This window comes from Photinus pyralis, unplaced genomic scaffold (assembly GCF_008802855.1).
Source record: "Photinus pyralis isolate 1611_PpyrPB1 unplaced genomic scaffold, Ppyr1.3 Ppyr1.4_LG6, whole genome shotgun sequence".
Lineage (NCBI taxonomy): Eukaryota > Metazoa > Arthropoda > Insecta > Coleoptera > Lampyridae > Photinus > Photinus pyralis.
In genome coordinates, this window is record NW_022170663.1 from 11,421,489 (window position 1) to 11,441,264 (window position 19,776).

The 19,776-nt window shown below is 34.9% G+C and overlaps 1 protein-coding gene across 3 annotated transcripts in view; it reads left to right on the top strand.

Moving 5' to 3' along the window:
- The window catches only part of LOC116173777 (protein trachealess), a 52,485-nt gene that overhangs the window by 25,917 nt on the left and 6,792 nt on the right, over positions 1-19,776 (top strand). For all 3 annotated transcript variants that reach the window (XM_031491467.1, XM_031491465.1, XM_031491466.1), the window contains one exon: positions 5,553-5,791. In XM_031491467.1, coding sequence (XP_031347327.1) covers positions 5,553-5,791 — 239 coding nt within the window. The remainder of the gene's footprint in view (positions 1-5,552; positions 5,792-19,776) is intronic.

Below are 19,776 nucleotides of genomic sequence, written 5' to 3' on the forward strand. Positions count from 1 at the left end.
CAATGCATCAATCTCTCCACAGCCACCATTGAACTTATATGTTCAGGTCATTCATCCACTATATGATTAATTGTCTCGGCTCGGGGGTATCAATGCATTGAGAACAATTTGGTAATTCTATACGGATTTTCATTTGAGCAACGTTGCATTACAGCGATTATGTCCAGTAAAATCTCGATTTTAGTCGTATGTTGAAGGATTTTGGAGATCTTAACATATAGGAAATTTACTACGCTTTTATACCATTTGTCTTCTTATTCTTGGCGGGGTTATATGAGATATACTACCTAGTGATAACCAAGGAGTTGGCGTATAGAATTTAATGTTCCTGATTCCTCATGGTACCTATTATTTAGTTTAGCACCAATTTTACTTGCGTGACTACTACTCATCTAAACCAGATAATATTCAGCAGCAGAAAATACCAAAGCAATACTCGAAATACGAAAAGTATTAGCATTTGTACTCCAATCGGAGTAGGCAAGTTTTTGAAGTATACCTATTATTACCGATCTTTAACTCCATGCGCATTTTTGCAATGCGAATTTTATATGGTAAATATGCGTCCAAGGAAATTCCTAAGTAAACAGCATTATAGTTATGTTATAATCGCTCGGAATTCATTATAATGAAAAGTTTTCTGTCAATTTCCTTATTACAAAGATAATATATGCTAAAGATCGATTATGGATTTGCAGTTTAGTGATGTGCCAAAGGACTAAGGATCTAAAACGGAATAAATCCATGCAATTGCAGTAGTGGAGCTTTATACAATCAGGATTGATCAAATCCAAGTTTAGAAAAAGATATTCCGACATCACCCAATATTTTAAGATGGACATAAATGTTCAAGAATCCCATTTCAACTATTTTTAACGAAATTGAGCGTATATGAACATTCTTAACGTAGTTTAAGGGATGCTGAGAGTAGATTTATAAAAAATTTCCACACAGTCCATGCAAACACAAATGAAATACATTTCCTTTGGTCGAGGTCATTATTTTAAAAAATCAAACACACAATATGACTGGATCATTTTTTAAGGGAGATTTTAAAAATGTTGATGGTAGACCCCATTGTAGATGCAAAGGTTTTCAAAAAATCAAATGCGTTCATTTTGAGAACAGAGTCGAAAGAGGACATTTACAAAGGAAACGTAGTATACGCATTGATGATATGTATCCGTCAAAATACGAAACTGGCTGAAAATTTTCAAAATCGGCCCATAACTCAAAAAAGAAGCTGACCGCGAAAGGCTTTGATGCCTCATAAGTTTTACAATACAGTAGCAGAGGTTCGCAAAAACCTTGATAACAGCGTACAAACCCCTGATTCCCAATAAAATTTAGACACCACATCCAAGAAACAACTAGCATTTCTGATCTCCAAAAGTATATGGTATTAAGTCCGCTATACATACTTACAATGAAACGAAAGCACAGATCAAATGAATTTTTTTCGTGTTCGAAAGAGACCTCGTAGGAAAGCTCAAGTGTGATCTGGTTTAAGTTTCGTCTGTAGAGGATATTGTTCTTTTGCCTTAATCCTATTGTTTCTACTGTTGGGGTTGTTGTATAAATATGGTTAAAAAATGGGAAGGGGAGGGGAGGTTAGAGGAAAGAGTTTTCTCCGGGACCAAATACTTTTGGGGCTCAACCCCTTATGTCAATGCGGCAATGACATTCGTAACGTATACAGGGTGTCCCAGGAGGAATGGGAAATATTAATATAATAACTAGAGATTATTTGAAGACAACAACGGGAATAAACGATATTTTTATTTTCAACCGTTTCGAAGATGTAGCCAAACTACCCTGCACCTAGTTTTAATAAGGCGGTTATAAATCAATTGTCTCTAGCCATAGTCAGCATGGGGTAGCAATTGAGTTGTTTTGAATCAAAGTTTCAAAAATTCGACCTTGCACGTGATGCACTATCAGCTCCCTTCTTCTTAAATTGTACGTAATTTTAATTAACTTGTACAATGATGCACTGTTTATGGATACTCAATTGTTACTCCAAGCTAACTATACAAAACAACTAGGTATAACAAAATTATACCGGTACTGCTTTTTAATCGCCGAATTTTTTCGTTTTCGAGACAAGAAGACTAAGATTGTAACAGTTTATTAAAGAGATTCCAAGAAAGATTCTAAAAAAGGTTCTATGGAGGTCATAAAAAGCTTATATGAACATTAAAACAAGGTTCTAAAGAATTTCATGGCGAGAGAAGATTCTTAGGGAGGATCTAAAGAATTCTAGGTGAAAAATGTGCCGTAAAAATCATTCTCGTGCTCCTAACACAATTGCCTGAAAAGTTAGAGCGCTTATAAGAAAACGACCGACGGAGGAGCAAGCGAGTCTGGTAGCAAAAGAAAAAGCTTCCGCTATAGCGTTCGCTTAAGATTAGCTGATTGCGTGGAGTAAAACTAAACTTTTTTATCAATAAATTGGTTCTCTTGAGAGCTAAGTCCCGTCCAATTTTACAAAATAATGGCAACCTCAGGATCTTGAACTCCCTGCCTAGGGGTAAAGATTTGTAAATAGATTCTAATATCAAATTGCATTCAACGATTTTCGCATTGTCTCGCTGTAAACATTTCTGTGATTTTGCAAATATACTATTCTATATTTGAATGCCACTAATCATCAAATTTCTCGCATATTTAAAATGCAAAACAGAGCTATTAGTATTACCACTTACACTATGCTATTACCCAATGTTTTCGCTCCGACAGGAATCCTATAAACCTTATTTAAAACCAGGTGTCAAATTCTTGACAGAATAGCTTCCTAGCTGAAACCAAAAATTGCCAACATATGTACGCACTTACAGACGGGAAAAATTTATTCTTTAAAAGTTTAAAATGATCTAAAACGTCAACATTTGATTTTAGGTTGCTATTTGAAAAAAAAAGTTCGATGCCGTTACGGCGCTCCAAAATTTTTTTTCAAAAATCCGGCCCGTTATTTTTCTGTTCGGTATACCTAAAACATATATACAAAATTTCAACAAAATCCATCGAGCCGTTTTCTCAGAAAATTGCCAACAAACGTACGTTCGTGTACGTACGTACATACAGACGGAAAAAAATTTTATTCTTTAAAAGTTGTTTAAAATGGTCTAAAACGTCGACATTTGATGAAATTTTGAAATGTTCAAAAAACGGCTATCGCAATAGCTACCTAGCACATGCTAGGAAGCGAAAAATTTCAGATGCCATCTGTATATTCATTCATTTTATGTATTAGAATCTTTATGTTTAGTAATCAAAAACAAAAAATTCGTTAAGCCGCTTGTGAGCAAGAGGTGAAGAGTGCCCTTTCAAATTTGTTTCTTCGATTTTAATAGCGCTTATGGCATTAACGATAATACAAACATGAAATAATTTTTAATTTCTGATCGAATGAGACCAATATCAAGTCTGTAAGTGGTGCAGTTCCGGAGCCTTTGTGACTCATACAGACGGACATCAAGAGCGCAAAAATGCACTTTTTATTTTTTGACAGTGAAAGTGCACTAAAAAGTACCTACTTGTATTTTCATTAAATTCGAGAACAAAAAAAACTTTTTTATTGTTAGATCAGAAAGTGCATAACTCATCCTACCTGCAGATGGGTGTAAGATTTTATGTCCTTCCGTAGGAAAACAATATTCTAGTCAATTTATGATATGAGGATCCCACTCGTTAGTAGCATTCTAAATTCTTCCCTCTTTACTATAATTACCAACGGGTCGTTCTATGCCTGAGTCACAAGAGCTACACATATTCAGAGGATAAAGATATGTTGGTTACCTATATAAGAAATAATTTTGTTGATGTTACAGCCCAAATCCCACTTTCGCTTATGACTGCGGGCATAAAAAATAATTTGAGCAAAAGGTCGATATTTTATGATTTTAAATTTCCTGCTCACTTTCCACAGATTCGTACTAGCTGTTATTGCCATTTCTACAAAAATGAGTCTTTTTTGTCGCTTTAATGTTGTAAGTTATTAAACTTTTATGCATAATGCAAAAATGTTGTAATTATTGTAACCACAGGGCACAGTGTAATTATTAACCATTGGAAAAATGTGTGGAATTTGCGGTCGAAATATTCACTACGCCGCATAAAATTATGCATTCTAGGAACATATAGAAAATAGGGCAGAATATGGACAGAGGATAGGTGATTCATACAAATCCTTGTGAGTAAAACTAAGCAGTGATCTCCGTGATTGAAAGAGTCGCTTGGGGCCGCGTAAATGCGCCTGCAAATCTAAAATCTACAAATCCGAGTCGCGACAATTGGACCTGTTTTCATTTTATTTTCGTTTTCCCCTATAAAGCGTTATTCCCTCGATATAATCGTATTATCTTATACTGCCCTTCTTTAGCTCGATAAAACGAAAAAACTATCGGAGGTGATCATAATGCGACCGCAATAATAGTAGGTGCTGCGTACCGGACGCTAGGGACCCTTACCAGTAAATTGGTCCAAAGAATTGTTTCTGTCGGCAACGCGTCTGCTCAATTTACGGTATTTGTGAGGGGCAGCGTGTGAAAACAAAATTAAGTCGAACTTTTGGTAAAATTGAGCGAAATTGGTCGACGTTAGTTCAACCGTCGTTTTAGTCCGTGGAGAGTTACCCCTCGACGGACGATTATTAGGTTATCGGCATCCTCTCTCGCCGCTCTATACCTGGCGACACCTTGTAAGTTCCCTAGAGACCACGGACGAAGCCTTTTATCTTCTCATGTGTGCATCGCAAGCAATAGCTTCCCCTTACCGATTGGATTTCCAAATGGACCACGTCCGGGTAGCGGTAAAAGCAAGACACTCGCCGGAGTGCTGACTGGCAGCCGCGGATGGAGCTTTATGGTCCACGATACGTGTGGCGAGCTGGTGACGTGTCGTACTAACGACTGTTCCCTAGAGGCTTCCATTCCCAGTGATCATATTGTTTCGACCTTCATCTTCAAATTTCATTATCGTAAAACATTGACCTGTCCATTATTCACTCAAATTTCACAAATGCCTCTAGTAGACTTTTCACCTTTTAGAACCGAATTCTGGGGTGTGCGACTTTAATGGTAAACAAGAAAGCTAATTGCACAAGTAGATCCGATTTCGTTCAGCTTTGTTTGAGTGACATTCTCATGATTAGATTTCAGGTACGAGTCGAATAAAGGATCATAAAATCGGTCCTTCTTCATCAACGTTAGTTTCCTCGATGCTATTCCCCACTTACCGCAGGACATTTCAGTTTAGGAACGTCTAATCATCATCTTCGGCGCACTAACCTCTGGCCTCTGCTACTTTTCACTTTTATTCATCCTCAGGGAGCGGTGTCCAACTCGCCTTGCCCCGATTCCGAAGCTTTTCATTCTCAACTTGTCCCTTTGGGAGCTCTGATTTCAATACGACCCACTCTTTATTATTTCAAGCTTTCACGATAGCAAACAGCATTTACACTTATTTAGCGTCAATTTATTTAAGGCGTAAACTCTTAAACGCACACTTATATTGTCTTATAAATTACTAAACGACCTTTATTTTTGTTACAGCATACTCGAGTTGAGAAAAGAGAAAAGCAGGGACGCCGCCAGATCGAGAAGAGGGAAAGAAAATTTTGAATTCTATGAACTCGCAAAAATGTTACCTCTGCCGGCTGCGATTACGTCTCAATTAGACAAGGCTAGCATAATCAGACTAACAATATCGTACCTGAAACTTCGTGATTTTTCCGGTCACGGCGATCCCCCATGGAATCGAGACGGACCTCCGCCAAACAAATCTATTAAAAGTAAGGTACTATTTAATGAATCTCACGCAAACGTGTCGATGGGTTCGATGTCACCGCAATTTGAAATTCAATTGCTATTTATTTGGTAATTATACATTCTGTAGATGTCACGAGAAGGCTTACATTTCGTATGTGAGACTCAAAATGGAATTCAGGCAGCCAAAACCGTTAGATCTATACAGTTAGAGCGAACTGAGCAATTCATTTCTCCAACTTGTTAGTATAAAATCCCAACTTTGGTTTCGGTACAACCCGCGTTAAAAGATACGAAAACGGAGATTATTTTTAATTTTTTTTAACTTTGTACAGTTTTATGCTGGTAATATAAGGTTAAGCTTAAGACAGTGACACTGTCCTGAATCTCAATTTACGATTCTGGAATACTAAACTAGGCAGCCATCTTGCCCCTGTGTGCTTTGCATTACAGCCATTTGCTGGTGATACGTGCTCTTGAATTGTAATTTTCTAACATGCCCAATCTCTTTAACTTTTAAGCTATATTTCTTTAGCTAGAAAGAGAAAGCTCCCTTGGTTAGCATTTAATTGTTCACTATTTTCTCGGAATATCGAAGAGGGCAACCCAAATCGTTAGTTACAAAAACAAAAAAGAACGTAAACACACACGCACTTGACGAGGGCGGGTGACATACATATTTGGTTTGATTGAAACTATGTCATCACCAAAGGGGCTCCTGACGAGCACGAAATGTCCCCCGAACTACAACATGTAAATCTAATCATGAACCCTCGCTGTTCAACTAGCAAATCCAATTCTATTCCCGCCCGAGAATGATAAAATTAGGTGGTGCTTATTGTAAACCAAACTTGGAAAATTTACAGCCGTAATTCGTGTACTTGCGGCGGTGAGGGTTCTAAGTGAAATAATTATGCAAAATTAGTCTGCGCTTGAACATTCTTAGTTATACAGCCTTAATGAATTGACATCGATCTAGAGGGTTAGGGGCTTTGTTTTAGATTTCAAATGAGATTCGAATTACGCAGATTTCCTTTAACCACATACCCCTCTTTATCCTAAACAGTTCCGCAAATACGCCACATATACATAGGTATTCGCCAATCGAGGCATGGGGCAATTTTCATTAGATATACACTAACCTAATTTTCCCAAGCCGATTTTAATTTTAAATTCTGAATTGATTCAATTTCGCTACGTTCCTTCACTCGGCCAATAATTTTGCCATGTCGTTCGTCGTCATTTCCAAAAATTCCTCCACAATATGCTACCTACCTAATATTTGCAAAGGAAAAGTAGAGAGACTATCTGTTGATCAGATCAAAATAAATTTTGGATGGTTTTTGCATAATAAGTTTGTACGTTATTCCCTTTCCGCCTTTGAGCGAAAGATATTCAAAAGATGTATAAGAATATACTGTTTTGGACTTTCAGATACAAATAAAATTAACTAAAAATACAAATAATTCAAAGGTGTGCATAAATATTCTGTGTGTTTTCAGTGTCAAGGTAATAGTTTTTTAAGCGATAGTCAACGCTACAATGTATTATTCATACTATTATAGAATACAATTTTATTTTATATACCCTTAGGTATCTATATTACCTACTTTCATTTTAAAGTAAAAGGAAAAGCACTGCTTCTGGTCCGAGTCGCTAAACCATATTTTTCACTTGGCGCCACGTATAGGTACCGGGCGAATATTCCAAAACCGAACACAGAAAATTTTGAAAATTAACAAAAACTTGTTTCTTTTTTAAATCTAGTGCGAAGAATCTAAAAATGAAATATATTTTGACCTGCGGGGCCATTGTGTGCTCTCAACAGCAGAGCTGGGCAGAATACTTTCAAAAAGTATTTGAATACTAAATAGTAAATACTTTACACAAATCAACGGTATTTGAATACTAAATACTTTTACGTCCAGCACAAGCGAATAGTAGATACAGATACATTGAAAAGTATTCAATTACTTTAGAATGTATTCGAATACTTTCAAAGGTATTCGAATACTATATAAAAAGTATTCAAATACTTGTCACTCAAATATATTAAAAATTTAAAAATAAAATTTCTTATAGAATGTGGCCTGTAAAATCCATAATTTCAAACAGTTCCAAGGTTGGGCTACTAGTTCAAAAGTTAGAGCCCTTTGAATTTTCTTTCGAAATTGGTTTCTAGTCCATAACTTTTGATTGAGAAGTCTGATCGAAAAAGTACGAATTGTTTTGGATTCTACGCACCAAAAGTAATAAGAAAAAGTGTTTTCCCGAGAAATTTTGGTGTGTCGATTTTTGGTAAAAAAGGAAGGTTATACACTGCCTTTTTTGAGGCCCGAAAAAAAAATTGTCTCAGATCGACCCGGAAAAAAAATTTCTTATAGAATGTGGCCTGTAGAATCCATAATTTCAAACAGTTCCGAAGATTGGGCTACTAGTTCAAAAGTTACAGCCCTTTGAATTTTTTTTCGAAATTGGTTTCTAGTCTATAACTTTTGATTGAGAAGTTTGATCGAAAAAGTAGTACGAATTGTTTTGGATTCTACGCACCAAAATTAATAAGAAAGAGTGTTTTCCCGAGAAATTTTGATGTAGTCGATTTTTGGTAAAAAAGGAAGGTTAAGTATTCAAATACTATGCGAAGTATTTCCATAAAAGTATTTAATTACAAAGTATTTGAATACTTTAAAGGATTTGAATACTAAAAAGTATTTACAAAATCGAATACTGCCCAGCTCTGCTCAAGAGCTTATTTGTTTAGATATCGCCCGTAGAAGACCGCTTGTAGACTTAGACGAGGAGTGTACGTCTACCTACCAAGGTCGTGTAATCGGTGTAATGAACAACTTTAGGGACGAGGTTACGAAGATAGCTGGGCGCCATCCCCGAGGGTGGTTTATTACCTTGGTGATTTTGTTTTTTTTTTCTCTAGGGGCGAAATTAACCACCTTTTGCAAGGCGTGCGTCTTCGAGGGATAGTCGGCTAGAGATGCCCAAAAGTAACCTTCCGCTGCAAATTTTGTCACGCGGTTTAAATTAAAGTCTATTAAAACTGGAATCACGGTCTATCTTTCTCGTGTCGCCAATAGAAGCTCGAGCTATGAGAAGTGCTACGAAAATTAAGTACTATTTTGTGGAGGGTTTTAGTGAAATCCATCAAAATGGCGCATTATGTGATTGTGGGGTACCGGCAAAGGAAATGTGGTAACACCGGACAACATTTTACTGATGGGGATGTCAAAACTTCAAAAAATTTGCGACTTTCTTTTTACTAATAAAATACTGATCTGCCACACAAAAATTCGCGAAACTCCCTTCGATCTCGTACGAAGACTTTAATAATTTTTTCCTTACACGAAGCAAGCATTAGAACTTGTAGTGTAAAAATTCTCCAGGAATCGAACAGCCGCAACGCAACGAAAAACGGTTTCAGGAAAACTCTTAAGTCAGTACCCTTAAGAAAACTTGCTGTTGGAGTAGGTGCTCTTAATAAGGAATTCTTTCAAGGGATGCGTTTACATATGAGATGTTTTATGAGATTTACATGTTCGTGGGCGAATTAAATTTTCTTACAGGGAAAATATTTCGAGACTGCACCGTTTTGTTTAAATATGCGTAATTAAAAATATAGCGTTGCAGTCAACTGTCGGCTACCAACTTTATTAATTTAATTTACTTGTCTAAATTTTACTTGGAATTGGTTAAATCGATAAATAACCAAAACAGTTCTTATTTTAAACATAGGATTAACGCTACATACTTCTTGGCAAATATGTTGAACCCTCGTGTAACTCAGTTACCCCAAAGGTCTTTTTTTAGCATAATTTCGTAAAACTTTTATTTTCACGTACGATGCTTTAGCTAATCCTCAAATATACATGGCATATTGAGTACATTTATCTAATTTAAATTTGTTACAATTAAGCATTTTGTGATTGGGGTGAAAGAGATACCCCGCTTGGTCTCATACATAAAATTTTGCCCAATTAAAGTGAGTCGGAAATAGTCGAAATAGATCTCATCGAAAGGAATTGGTTTCTATATATCTCCGCGATCCCTTTTTGATATCAGTGAGTGGCGGCGGGAGGTGGGGAAATTGGTTTTATCGTCCAAGGTATTCTAAATAAATGTGGAAAGGAGCTGTTTTTTTTAACAACTTCCCCTTCTCCCTTACCACTTATCAACAACCGACTTTGACTTTAATCCTTATGGTACTCTCAAAAGGTGGAGTGTCAGGGGAAGGTATTTACACGGGGACAAATATAGCATGCCAATAAATCAAGGGTCCAAAACGTTTCGTTTGGGGCCCCTAAAAGATTTTTTTTTTATTTTTTCAACGAACATACTAGTAAAAGACCTTAGTTAGCATTTTTCCTACTTACCCCTAAGATATCGGGAAAAATTCTGTCCTTGGCGATTATAAAACAAACTAGTATACGTGGACCCTGTAACAAAAATCAAACAATAAAATAAAATATATAAAATACCCCAAAAATTACAGCCCTCATAATTAATGAATCATTGCCTAAAAATGCGTTTTATAAAAAAATTTAATTTTCGAAAAGGAGAAACCTTCATATGTAAGTATTCAAAGGGTGGCTTGTGGCCGTTGTAAACAAACTCAAAAATATTTGAAGTACCAACAACTGCGCTCTCATAATAGACAAATCATTATGGAAAAGTGAGTGTTCATCTAAAAAATTGCAATTTGTGAAACAAGTAAGAGCTACACTTTTATGTGTATATGAAATAAGTTAATAAAGGGTGGCTCTCTAAAATAAAATGTTACAGAGACCCACTACAGCTCCCAATGGTTTCAAACACTTCTACAAGGCTATTTACCTACATCTCTTTTGAGGCTGTTGGAAGTCCCAAACTGCTTTTAAATACCTTTAAGATCTCTTAAATGCTTTATGAGACACATATCTTAAATGTTATTAATGCGTGTCGAGCTTATGAAGGTTTAAACGCCAAATAAAGCTCTCAAATCATTTAATACTCTTGAAGGCTCTTGAAAGCCATTGTAAAATGTAAAAGTCTTTAGGAGAATATGCTTAATGAGTTTTAAATGCTCTTAAAAACGCACTGATAGAGATCTTGAAAACTGTAAAAGGTCATTTAAGATCTTTATGAAACGGAAACTAATATTATTATTAAAAGTTCTTAAGGACTCTCTTACAGTCCTATTACACGCTCCCCTAATAAAGGCTTTTGAGAGTTTCTAAAGGCTCTAGTATACAGTCAGATTCATATAAGTACTAGCTTTAAAAAAATAATGTGGAATGCTCCTATACAGACTCAAGGACTAATTTCTTTCTTTTCACTCTCTCCGCGCTATAACTATTAAAATTCTTTGAATATCTCAATAATACTAAGATTTCAACCCTCAGACGAATGTACAGAAGTAACACTGTGCCCAGAAAAAGTGCATTAAAAATATGGTAAAGAGCAATGGCTTAGCTTATCGAAAAACGACTTGCCTGCAATCGACCGGGAAACGCAATTTTTCTCTAGATTTCGGGCTGTGGAAATCAAAATAGGTCGAATTGTCTATACATACAAAATATGGACTAAGAACAGATTTCTAGAAAGAAAAATGATGTCTGACCGTTAAAATCCATTGAGAAATTGGAAAAATCCAACACGCATTGTAAATGTTTTACTTTGCCTATAACATCCATAGGTATCCCTTTTAGGTGGTGTATGTAATTAAATTGATCCTAGATTTCTCCAAAATAGAACATAGTTTGTAACGGAGGAAGGTATGCTGCTATGATTCGAATCCACAATTTATAACAAAACCTAATTTGAACAAAGACTACTTAATTTGCAATCAACATATTTCGATTTTCTCGACGTTAGTAAGGGCGAAAAAAGAACAACTCGCGAGGGAATTTCGTTTAAGGAAGGGAACTGTCGAAATTAAGTAAAATCAACGTTAACATACGTACAGCACAACGACGGACGAGCTAACGTCCATCCTTCATAAAAACAATATTGAGAAGGTGGGATCAAGTCCCTCGGGAGCCCTGGCCAGCGGTCACTATTCGCTTTCGCGATAATTCAATAACGGGCCGTCAGCAATTCTGTCTCATACTTGCATCATTTATCTTAACCATCGATATTTTTGTTTTCCACTTTTCTCTACGGGCTCAATTCCGTATAGTATTTGAGATCTATCTAATACTGTTTCTTAATTTAAAAAAAATGGTCAACATACGATTGCAGGCATCAAACTCTAATGAGTCGAGGTTTTTCTATAATTTCACGGTCTTGAATCTCTCACCGCAGAATAAAAAGATCAAGTACGTGATGTAATGGTCGATTCCTGACATGTATCTTTTCCCATGATCATCGCATAACGTCAAGTAAGTTTATGCGAAGTGGTTACACAAATTACACATTACATTCCTATAATTAACTCAATTTGACGATATTACCTATCGGCTCATATTTTACTTATAAAGGTTGAATTTGATTTGCTCTTCTATTACCGTTTTGCATGTTTACTATCTACGTTCATATTTATGCTGTACATGAAATATATGACTATTAGTATGAAATGTCTTGCATACAAAATGACGCTGATAAGATGTATGTGGGAAACTTTTAAGATTTAGTACCTACATTGCACTACCCACAATGCATGAGGCATTGCGATCTCACTGATTAAAAAGTTTTATCATCGTGACTGGTAGTAAGTTTTCATTCTTTGTTTCATTAGATTACAACAAACATACTCCCTATCCAACGGCCTTCAAAAACATTACACGAATACTGCACAAAAGCTCATCGTTAACTCTCATTTTTTTACAGGGACTTGACTCACTTAAAACCCAATCAACTCACGTATTATGTTACTGTAATTTGTAAAGATACTCAATTTTATAAACGATCATTCAACTAACACAATTTGCCAAAGTTTTGGTACTGAAACTAAACTTATGAATCGCAAGACTACAACAAAACAAACAAATTGAAAGAATCAGTACTTGTTTACGATTTAAAAAATTTGCTCTTACAAAATGATTACAGTACAAATCACGGTTTGTTGCATTTATATGTGATAAAAGTAATGGCTTTAATGTCTTGAACCCCAAAGCTGCTGAAGATAATAAGTTTGGCAATTTTGATCAAAATTTTGGGCCAAGATTTATTCTAAGCTTAATGGTGACAATAACGAAGATGTAGTAGTGACACAGGCACAATAATAGCCTACCTAAACAATCAAAGATAACGGAATTGTTATGTAGCTGAATGCTGAATGCGTTTCGGTTAGTATTCCTGTCTTGGCGTTTGGAAACTCTGGCAGATGGTTTGAAAAAACGAGATCGAAATTGAAATACTAGACAAGGTGATGTTAACGCTAAACAATATTAATCACTTTGAATTCTGGGAAGGCAAATCTCCCTCTCTTGTTCTTTGTTTTACCATAGTACAAAATTCGAGAAAAAAATTAGCATTATCAAAAGATATCAAAGGGGCGTTTGATAACTTATAGTGACCATCAATAATTTCTATAGCTACTTGCTGAATTTGATTAAAAATTATTTACAATAGCGCACAACATGCTGTGTAAATTAATTTACAAAAATAACAAAAGAAGTGAGGAAGGGATGTCTTCAAGCTCTGTTTTGGGTATAACTTTATGGAATGTAGTCTTTAATGCTAGATTTATTATGCCCAATTAAAGAAAACTCTAGAAAAGATTTGGAAAACCAAAATTTTAAAAAATTGGTGCGCAGAAAACAGATTACAAATTTCACATAATAAAACAGAAATGATAATTTTAAAAAGAAAAATTGATATTGGGACGACCCCCACCAAACAAAATTAATAGTAAGCAGATAAAAATAGTTCAAAAATTGAATTATTTGAGTATAATTATTCAAGATCGACTAGTATAAGTCGATAAGGAAGTAAGATATATATGTATTTGTTTATCGTGTTTTGAAAATATTATTTTATAAGTCATCTACTTTTAAATCCATACTTTGATTACATTCAAAGTTTAAATGGACGAAAAACTATATGATGAAAAGGGTTTATATTTTTTGTTATACTTTCTTTGCGGATGTTGAACGTCGCCTTTTTAACAGACACATTATTATTATCATTGAACTACCAAAAAATATAGCATACAGTTTAGTCTTCCCTCTAAAACTCATTAAAGGTCTTAGATCGATTGAAACATGAATATTTCTGAAGTGAAAAAAATTCGTTTAATTTCGTACGTAATTGAGTTGAGCTGGTAGAAAGGCTTTTCTCTAGTAATGAGAGATAACGGAAATGGCACTCCAGGTCTAACAAGTACAAAATGAAGCAGTGGCCTGATATTGAGCGTCCATCGGAAGGGTTTGAAGATGAGAGTATTTGATTTTTAAATGCATTGTCCATATTTCTTCCTTCATTTAACAGAGAACTTTATTGAAGAAACGTATAGTTTCGTAAAACATGTAAGTGTTAAATGTTTCCTTCTGTCTGTAAATTAAAACTACCCCTATTTGAATTTGCTAATTGAACGTGTTTTTGATAATACTAATTCACCTCGAAAATGTTAACGGACAACGCTTAGAATTTGCAGGTTCTTTAGAAAACAATATCTAAGTTTTTCGGAGGAAAACCGCCGATACACACCAAACCTTCTGTGGCAGCGCAACTGCAGAGAGTATGGATTGCACTCAATCTCTGTGTTTTTGTTCAAAAATCACTTCATTAAATACGCACTCAATTTGATGTTACATCGGGTATTGATGACACATCTACTGTTTTGCAATTTAAACGAATTCTTAGGTCAGTTTGGGTTTTTGCATATCATTTGCATATAAAACCGCAATATTTGCTAAGGAATTCGTGCACAAAGTAAGCAGTAGTTTTCAAACCACTCACAATTAATAAAAAAATGTTTAGAAAATTGACTTTAGCAACATTCTCCAAGTATTGGGAACTACAACACGAAATTACTTCTTGTACTAGCCTAGGCTCAAGCTGGTACAATCAGTGTTTTCTTCTTTCAGACAAAATTACAAAACGCATGGTGCTCCATGATTATTTCAAAATTTGGGGGATCGCACAAATTGTGTAGCGAATGCTTATTTTATTTTGCTTGTTTTAAATGTGCAAGAAACAGAGGAGACCAAGAAAAACATGTCAAAAGTTGTTCGTTTAGAGTGAAAAAGCTTATATAATCAACCGTAACACGTAGAAGACTTTAACCTAAATTTTCAAACGTTTCCCAAAATCTTACCAGATGATGACTCATTCCTAAAATTGTGCAATTTCGGCGGAATTTTGTATCAAAGGGTTAATTACGAATTCAAATTGAGAACTCTACGGAAATTGCAGCTAAGTTTTATGTGCCATTATTAACAGACACAAAATCTTCAATTTGGATTTACAATTTCATGCTTATTTTACCCATTTGCAGAATTAAAAAATTCAAGATTTTTCATTATCGCTCCAAGATTTTCCGATGAAAAATTGTTTACTATATACCCGCAAGTAATAGCCATGACTTTTGTTGTTTTATGAACTCCTACTAATAACAGAAATGTTGAAATTTATTTTTAAATTTGCGGGTATACCAAAAGCTTAATAAAACATGTAAAAACAGTTTTGTATGTACCTTTTAATTCTGAACAACTTTAAACTCAAAATGTACAGGAGGACAGGATATTGCATAAAACTAATTTCCCATGTTAAATCCCTGTATTCCTACTTACCGTGCACCACCCGGTATAATAGATGTTGCTAAATGTAGCAAATAACACTAATGGCCAGTTAAAGCTATCCACTAAGAACTAGGAAATATAGATACCTACTCTCCGAGTTAATGCGAAATAAGTACAATTTACATTCGAAGGGATGTTTCTGTTTTTGGAATTGGGAGATCAACTTAATGTCGATATACGTGGAGACTTTTCTTATTGCTCAATATGAACCGAACTTTAATTTTGAGTATCCATTCTAAGGATTGTTAAGGTGTGATAATTCATTTTCCGATGTATCTCGCACGGTAGGCACTGAAAATTTGAAGAAGCTTTTTTGTTTTACTGTACTAAGATATGTTAGCGAGACGAAAAAAAGAATCTTTTTCTCCATTATCCATAACAAAGTCGATATATTTTCACGAATAAAAGTGGCAGCGTAACATAGACAGTAGGTAATCCTGCAACACTAATAAGCTCTAGGATACGGTTTGCTCTAATCTGTAAGATCAACTTTATGATGGTGCGGAATAGCGCGACATTATAACGTCTTAATTACAAATTGTGTTCCGCCTTTGCAGTATATACTGTACTAGGTTTATGATAAAAACTAATTGCGCTGTCAAGAATTGGTCCAATATATGCTTACGATATACCTACAGCCATTGTTTCCCTGACATCTTAACTTACTGTCAACCGTTGTCTTTTAAACATCCGTCAATCTTGTCCGCGGTTTTCCTTCGCGATTACCGACATAAAGTGTCTCTCTATATAGCGCCAACTTCCATAACTTGCTCCCAACTTTGGTTTTACTGCCGCTTCTTAATCTTTAATAGAATAAATGTTATGATCTCGAATCTATTAGTATCCTCCAAGCGACGTGGCGCAATAAAGTGTCTTAACAGGTTAGGCACGTGCCGTGTTTACAATCAACATTCTTCCTTCTTGCCACAGGCTTGCGTTTAGCTAAACTCCACCACCTTATTAACAGGGAATAAATTTCCGCTCGAAAGGCTACTATTACTGACATGCACGCGTACTATACAAGGTCGCACTTTCCGATTAAATAACCATATAGTTGCCAAAAACCTTTTCTCACTTTGTGGGGTTTATTGTCCTCATAACGCACATCTATAATAAATGTGGAACACGCTTATATCTTAATGACATTATAACTAATCGTTTCACCGTTTGCACAAAGCACACCAAAATTAGGTCATATTTTCGTCGTTTTCACGATTTTATACAGTTAACACGACCAGCTCTTAATTAGTAATTTAATATTGAGGAAAAAATCGTGAAACGGCAACTTTAGGTTTCAGAGGGGCACATTTCTACCCCTTGCCAACCATTCCCTTCTCATAATAAGCCAGATGTCAAAAATTTCAAAAAGAGTATTTATTTTTTCTGACATTGCTTATCGTTGTAAAGTAAAAAAAAACGTTACGGGTTGGATGAAGAATTGGTCCTTTCAAATAAGGTGTTAACTCGATTATTATTTCCATTTGAAATTTTTGCCATGAACGTTTCTCATGGTGAAAAGGTATACAATTTTTCACTGTTTTTAGGGAGAAGTCGTATCCGATGCATAGCCTATCATAATTTCCCGTTTTTTTTGTCGTTAATTAATTGTAAAAGTCGCTCGCTCCACTATTGGTTTAATGAGTTTCAGCAAATTTTCAATTGGAAAAAACCATTATTTATCGACCAAGGAATACGACCAAAGGCCTGGATAACCAAAAGTTGAATTTTGCACATCCTATGACCATAAATACTTTAATCAAGAAAAATGATGTATGCTCCCATTTTCGAGAGGAAAAAGTTTTTTTTATCGTTTATGGTTTTGTGTAGATGTAAGATTTAGTGGGCACACTTAGCCACCTTTAATGTCCATCGATCCACTCAGTTCTTAAACAACGTGTCGACGTTCGTCCTACACTACCTATACGAGAATGTTTACTTATCAAAAAACCCATTTTGTCACCAAAAACTAAAAAGGTTTGATTTATGGTTTTCAATACTTGCACCAATAAAAATACTTAAAGAGTAAAGAGATATACAGGGTGGAGCACTGGATATATCTTCAAAACAGAATTTTTTATTTTTATGATTTCCAAAATTATAAAAAGTTTGCTACGTACTTTAAATTTGTGCAACGCAACGCAAACTAGTGAAATTAAAAATTAATTAACACAACTATTTTCCTTAATTTGAGTTTTTCTCTTAAATTTGATTATGTAATGTAATAAGTTTTTTATGTTGCTAAATCCAAAGTGTACTCTTTAAGAATATGTAACGAAAACTAGGTGCTGCCATAAAAAAAATATGCCCCTTTGCCATGCAGAAGTACACCACTGACAACAAATTTACTACAAAGTACGTAGATTGGCAGCAAACTTTTTATAAATTTTGGATACCATAAAAAGTTTCTTTTAAAAAATCTTGTTCACCCTGTATAAGTTATTATATTGTTGGTATAACACGCCACAGCTAATCGCACCGTGCAACGTATTTATCATTTGTTTCATTAAGAGTACCTATGTTTTAAAATGCGCACTTTTTCATGTTATTCCTATTTGCAAGTTTCATTGGTAGATATAGATTTCAGTCGCAGCGAGAACAGTTTCAGTGTGATATCCAAACATCAATTTTGTAAGGGAACACATTGCTTTTTTATTTTTTAAATAACTTTCTTGGGGTTGTATATAAGACATTTTTGGGGGTAAATCCTTTGCAGGTCCCTAGAAACAAACATAGAGCTCAAAATCACTTTGCTTATCTCACTTTAAACATACTGATGAGCATTTTACCTAGATATATACAATCAGAAATGTGAAATGCGAAACATGAAGCATTTTCATTTAAAATTACCACCATTCTACGTTACAGTATGTTGGCATGTCATGTACTGATAGCAGGAATTAACCTAGATACGAGTTTTTTCACAGAAAATTTACAAAATTGTCAGTGACAAAAAATTTCCAAAAAAATAAAACACCAGATTTCCAACAACGACCTGAAGGGCTGAAGCACGGGAAATCACTGCAAATAACAATTTCAGAAATATGTAAATAGGGACTATAAAAGAAGCCTTTTCAGCTAAGCTATTATCAGTTTAACTGATGATTTTACCCAAAAAGCTTCCAAGGGCACTCAGTCATGCTTTTGGGAATACAAATTGTCATTTGAATGGAGGATACAGTGAAAAATAAGCGTAGCGTTTTTTCAATTTTATGTACCTGTGATAATTTGACCGGACTAGTCGAAAAGCTTATACAGAGTGTTCAGAGTTACCCTTGGAAATGTAAATCTCCCTTTGAATGCCCCCTCCCCACCCTGTCTCTTCATTGCCGATAAATTTTTTATTGAAAAACAAGAGCAGTTTGACATTGCAACCCCTATCTAAATGAAACGATTTTTGTAGGAACATTTTTTAGGGGTTTTACTAATTTAAAGAAATCCTATCAGCTTATTCTACAGTTACACTAAAAATCGCTACAATTTTAAAGGAAAAATCGGTAAATCACAATCTGCGATGACCAAATTCTGTTTATGCCAGTGATTTTCTTAAAAAAATTGAGCTATTTAGTTTATATGTTCGCATTGTATTATGGGTGAATAAATATAGTCTGGATGCCAAAATGGGATTTTTGGCTTAACCTGGAAGTGAGGTACGGTGAAGGTTTTTTTGACGGTTTTTAGTTCCTAAGGATGTCTACTTTGAGAATCCGTTTGATGCCACTCTGTCACCCTTGAGCATTTTGAGAAATTCAAGATGGCGCCAAAAAATGTCTGCAAAAAATACAAAAATTAAATTTTTTTAAAATATGGGCATGTAGTACATCGATTTTAGGGTTTTTAAGCCTTCTGAATTTAAATTTTGAGTTAGGAAAAAGTGTTTGGGGGAGTTTTGGAGGAGTGGGGGTGTTTTTGAGGGGTTGGTTTTTATATTTTTTCAATATTAACGTGTCGTACATCGATTTATATGTTTTTATGGATAAGGATCAATTCCATATCAAAATGGAGGTACAGCAAGTTATTCAATATTAAAAAAGTAGAACGACGCCGACAGACGGCCCGAAAATAACATAAAACGCGATGATTTTAATAAAAAGATAATAATTATAACAAGCGCGATACGTCTTTTTATAGGTTTTTTTGGGTGGAGATTATAATTTTTATGTCAAAAAATGATTTTTGAATAAATCCTAGAAAGATATACAAGATAGCGTCAAAATTTAGAGTTAAAAAGTTTACCATTTACTCCAATACCGTTACTTAAATATCTCCATCCCACATATCCC